The sequence below is a fragment of the Meleagris gallopavo genome, chromosome 14, assembly GCF_000146605.3.
Source record: "Meleagris gallopavo isolate NT-WF06-2002-E0010 breed Aviagen turkey brand Nicholas breeding stock chromosome 14, Turkey_5.1, whole genome shotgun sequence".
Classification (NCBI taxonomy): Eukaryota; Metazoa; Chordata; class Aves; order Galliformes; family Phasianidae; genus Meleagris; species Meleagris gallopavo.
In genome coordinates, this window is record NC_015024.2 from 11,124,718 (window position 1) to 11,129,385 (window position 4,668).

General features: G+C 63.9%; 2 protein-coding genes across 4 annotated transcripts; one reads left to right on the forward strand and one right to left on the reverse strand.

Moving 5' to 3' along the window:
* Nucleotides 1-37: 37 nt before the first annotated feature.
* OGG1 (8-oxoguanine DNA glycosylase) lies at nt 38-1,719 on the forward strand. Of its 3 annotated transcripts, XM_010718590.3 has the most exons (7): nt 46-366; nt 446-678; nt 746-925; nt 993-1,171; nt 1,235-1,376; nt 1,454-1,503; nt 1,591-1,719. In XM_010718590.3, the coding sequence occupies exons 1-7, from the start codon at nt 257-259 to the stop codon at nt 1,684-1,686; spliced, it is 990 nt and encodes a 329-aa protein (XP_010716892.1). In that variant the 5' UTR covers nt 46-256; the 3' UTR covers nt 1,687-1,719. The 3 variants fall into 3 exon arrangements, with proteins under 3 accessions (XP_019475696.1, XP_019475697.1, XP_010716892.1); XM_019620151.2 differs by lacking the exons at nt 993-1,171; nt 1,235-1,376 and having other exon boundaries at nt 38-366; XM_019620152.2 differs by lacking the exons at nt 993-1,171; nt 1,454-1,503; nt 1,591-1,719 and having other exon boundaries at nt 38-366; nt 1,235-1,318.
* Nucleotides 1,720-1,776: 57 nt separating this feature from the next.
* Nucleotides 1,777-4,660, reverse strand: CAMK1 (calcium/calmodulin dependent protein kinase I). Its single transcript, XM_019620150.2, has 11 exons — nt 4,523-4,660; nt 3,807-3,938; nt 3,541-3,615; nt 3,322-3,460; nt 3,125-3,251; nt 2,968-3,043; nt 2,777-2,889; nt 2,624-2,702; nt 2,457-2,544; nt 2,252-2,384; nt 1,777-2,158 (listed from the first exon to the last, which is right to left on the reverse strand). The coding sequence occupies exons 1-11, from the start codon at nt 4,606-4,608 to the stop codon at nt 2,103-2,105; spliced, it is 1,104 nt and encodes a 367-aa protein (XP_019475695.1). The 5' UTR covers nt 4,609-4,660; the 3' UTR covers nt 1,777-2,102.
* Between the last annotated feature and the right edge of the window lie 8 nt (nt 4,661-4,668).

Consider the following 4,668-nt stretch of genomic DNA (forward strand, 5'->3'; position numbering starts at 1 on the left):
GGGCGGGCGGGGAGCGGGATTTGGGGCGGCGTGGGGATGGGAAGGGTGAGAGGATATGGGGTGGGTACGTGGGGTGTGCGATGGGGGCGGAGATGGATGGGGCTGAGGGTGCAGGGCAGAGGGCTGTGGAGCATTGTGGGACAAATGGGCACCTGCAGGCGTCCTCAGCTGAGCTGAGTGTGCCGTGGGTGCAGGTGGGTGTCATGGTGTGAGTGCAGCCCTGAGCCTATTGCCTCTGCGGGGCCACAGCCGCCCCATGGCACTGCGGGATACCCCCTCAGCCTGCCCGGCCCTGTGGCGGTGGCTGCGCTGCCCTCCAGCCGAGCTGCGCCTGGACCTGGTGCTGGCGTCGGGGCAGGCCTTCCGGTGAGAAGCAGGGCCTTTCGGTCAGACGGTGGGGCCGTATGAGGCCATTCGGCACAGCCTGATGCCCGGTGCCCGGCAGGTGGCGGGAGAGCAGCCCTGGTGCATGGACAGGAGTGCTGGGTGACCGCGTGTGGACGCTGCGCCAGGAGCGGGACCGTCTGTGGTACACGGTGTACGGCAAGGAGAGGCCTGGCCCCAAAACTGACCAGATCCTGCGGGATTACTTCCAGCTGGATGTGGGGCTGGCGGCCCTGTACCGCACCTGGGGGGCAGCCGACCCCCTCTTCTGCCAGACAGCCACCGCCTTCCCAGGTGGGGCAGCCCCATGGGGTGATGGCAGCACCCACCCGCTGGGCCCCACTGACCCGTGGTGCCGCAGGGGTGCGGGTGTTGCGGCAGGACCCTGTGGAGTGCCTACTGTCCTTCATCTGCACCTCCAACAACCACGTGGCCCGCATCACCACCATGATCGAGCGCCTCTGCCAGGCCTTCGGCCAACAGCTCTGCTCGCTGGACGAGCAGCCTTTCCATGCCTTCCCCTCCCCGGCAGCGCTGGCAGGTTGGCAGCCATCCTTTTGTCCCCACATTTGTCCCCATGTCCCCATTCCACAGCTGTCCTCCCACAGGCTCTGAAGCAGAGGCCAAGCTGCGAGCGCTGGGCTTTGGCTATCGAGCCCGCTTTGTCAGTGGCACAGCGCGCGCCATCACCGAGGGAATGGGTGCTGAGGGGCTGTGCCAGCTGCGGGCCGTGCCCTATGCTGAGGCCAGGAGGGTGCTGTGTGCCCTGCCGGGAGTGGGGGCCAAGGTGGGTGATGGCATGGGGATGGGGACAGAGTGGTGGCAGAGCTGATTGTGCATCACGTGGCAGGTGGCTGACTGCGTGTGCCTGATGGCCCTGGACAAGGCAGAGGCAGTGCCGGTAGACACCCACGTGTGGAACATTGCCCGGCAGCGCTATGGGGCAGCACTGGGTGCCCGCTCCCTGACTGCCCGTGTGCACCAGGAGATCGGTGAGGGCACGAGCCAACACCCACAGTTTGGTGGTGCAAGGGCTGAGCCCCCATTGCTGGCTCTGATCTCTCCACAGGTGACTTCTTCCGTGAACTGTGGGGCCCCTACGCAGGCTGGGCGCAGGCAGTGAGTATCAACCTCCCCCACACGCACACACCTGGTTGTCCCTCCCAGTTGTGCCCACCCCAGAACCTATCATTCTCCCCCCCATAGGTCCTCTTCTGTGCTGACCTCCGCAAGGACCGGGACAGTCGGAGCCGGGCCAGGAGGGGCCACTGCCAGGCAAGCCGTGGGGCTGAGTGCTCCTAGGGAAGGGGGCACAGGGGGGTCTGAGAGCAGAGTTTGTCTGTCTCCTGACCACTGCATGCTGGACCCTGGGGGACAAGCCAAGCCAGATACTGTTTGTTTATTTCCTTTATTACAAGGAATAAAATAGAAATGTCCATTTGGAAAATTCTCTTTGAACATGCTGGGGGCAGATGTAGGAAGGGGGGAGGAGGAGGGAGCTGGGCTGCAGCCCCCATTGGTGGTGTGGGGGGTGCTCCTGGGGGCTTCCCACGCAGACTCCACAGCCATGGGGCTCACCCCAGGAGATGGTGAGGAGTGGGACAGGTTGCCCTCCCTACTACCGCCCCCCCCCCAAACGGACGCAGATGGGGAGGCAGCAGGACCCCCATGGACCCACTCTATACCCTGTGTTGTGCCCATGGGATCTCCAGACCCCCTCAGTCAGGGGGCAGGCAGGGGGTTCTGTTTGCTGGCACCCGCTCACAGGCCAACCCTGCTTCAAGGGGAGGAATGTGGGGTGAGAGCCTGGCAGCACCCCTGGACCCATGAGGGTGCAGAATGGCACAGAGCGGGGTTCAGGGCTCAACGCTGCTGGAGCCCCCCCCCAGCCACTGGCCATGGCAGGGGCTGCTCGGTGTCATCTGCCCAGGGCCCTCCTGGCTCGTTCCCAGCTGCAGCTTCCGCATGTGTCGCACCACAGCCGTGGCATTGAAGGCTTGCTGCCAGGCACACTGCCTTGTCACTGCGCTGCCCCCAGCACTGCCATGGCCCACCCAAAGCCCTGTGCTCACCTTCCACTTGCTCTTAGCAAAATTCTTCTTGATCTGCTCGCTCACTGACTGGTGGATGTTCTTGTCCAGGGCTGTGTCCCCAGCAATCCTAGAGCGAGGGAATCAGTTCGGGGGGGCAACCCTTTCCTATTTATTCACCCTCTGGGAGGAGTGACCCCATCCCTTACCAGGGGTGCTGCAGGGCCTGCTCACACGTGAAGCGCTTGTCAGGGTCCTTTTCCATCAGATGTCTGATGAAGTCTTTGGCTGAGAGAAGAGGGCAGCTGTGAGCCCCTATCCCATGAGGACCCTCCCCCAAAACAGCTGACCCCTGGGTTCACCTGACTCTGAGATGTCATCCCAGTAGGGTGAGTCAAACTCATACTCAGCCCGCAGGATCTGCTCAAAAAGCTTGGCATCGTTTTCATCGTAAAAGGGGGGGTACCCACAGAGCCTGGTGGGTGTGGAGGACAGCGTGGAGGTCACTCAGTGTCCCCTGTGCAGCAACAGCGTGTGGAAGGGGAATACTTACAGGATGTAGGCGATGACCCCAATGGACCAGCAATCCACTGCCTTGCTGTAGGGCTTCTGTGCCAGTACCTCAGGGGCTGGAGGGACAGCACAGTGAGGGGGGACCTAGTGCTGTACCACAGGGACAACTGCCCGGTGTTGGCCCCCCCCAGGCTCACCCACATAGCCGGGTGTCCCACAGGCGGTGGACATGACACTGCCACAGCCCTCAATCTTGGAGAGCCCGAAGTCACTGATCATGATCTTGGAGTCCTCCTCCAAGCTGTAGTACAGCAGGTTCTCGGGCTGCAGGAGGGCTGATGTCAGAGAACCCCCAGTTTTGATCTCCTTGCCCCACCCTCCCTGCGCTGCTCACCTTCAGGTCGCGGTGCACGATGCCCATGTCATGCAGGTAGCGCACAGCATCCAGGATTTGCCGGATCAGTGTGCTGGCATCGCGCTCGGTGTAGAAACCCTTCTCTACGATGCGGTCAAAGAGCTCCCCTCCCGACACCCTTGAACGGCCACACAACGCTATCAGCCCTTCCTCATAGGGGCGATCCCTATCCAGTAGCCCCCACAGCGTGTCACTCACAGCTGCATGATGAGGTAGAGGTGGCTGCTGCTCTCGTAGATGTCATCCAAGGCCACAATGTTGGGGTGCTTGATCCTACATGGTGGGGTGAGAAGGGCCGGGATCAGCCCCCCCCAGCTGGCAGCAGGCAGAGAGCAGCAGCACCATGTGCTGGGCTATTTAGGGCCATGCTGATAACACCCGGTGCTGGGTGCTGGCAGTGGGGCCACACTAGGGCGGGGGCATCACAGGACCCCCCTTCCCCCATCCCAGAGCAGCCCCCCTACTTGTGCAGGACGGCAATCTCATTCTCAATGCCGGCCTCCTTCCCCTCCAGCGCCTTCTTGGCGATGCACTTGATGGCCACCAGCTTCTGGGTTGCCCTCTCCTCTGCCAGCACCACCTCAGAGAAAGCCCCCCTGGAAGAAGGGGAGCAGTGTGAGCGGGGGGAGGCACTGCTATGCCACCATTGCTATGGTGACAAGCGGAAAGTTGGGCTATTTATAGGGGAATGGTGAACGGGAGGAGACGGCGGGGCCATGGGACACGGGCAGTGCCAGTGCTGGGGGGCACGTGGTTCACCCCAGGGACACGTGGGGTCCGTGGGGCGGTGGCGCCCAGGTGGGGCAGGTGGAGGACAGCCAGGCCCTAAGCCCTGCTGTAATTAACCCGGTAATCCGCCCTAAGAGCCTTACGGCGCCTCAGCAGCACCGGGCCCCACCACGCGGTGCCACCGGGACCCACCGGGACCACTGCGGCCAGCACGGCGCGGGCAGTGCCACGTCCCCCGCGCGTCCCCACGCCCCGCGTGTGCCCATCCCCTGCACTTCCCGACGGCCCCGGCCTATCTCTGTGCGTGCCGCCCCGCGGGGTCCCCGCCCTGGGCCAATATTTGAGCTGGCCCAGTTCCACACAGTGCCGTTGGCCAGAAGATGCCACGGGGATGGCAGCCATCCCGCAGCCGGTGCCGCCCGTCCAGTGCCCGGTGCCACCTGCGACTCACGTGCCCAGGACCTCTCGGAAGTCGTAGATGCGGCGAATGTCCTCGGTCCTCTTCTTCCAGCCGGGCGCGGGGTGTCCCAGCGGCATGGTGGTCCTGCGGCCGCGGGCTGCGCCTTGGGGGGGACAGGGACGGGGCGTCAGCGCGGC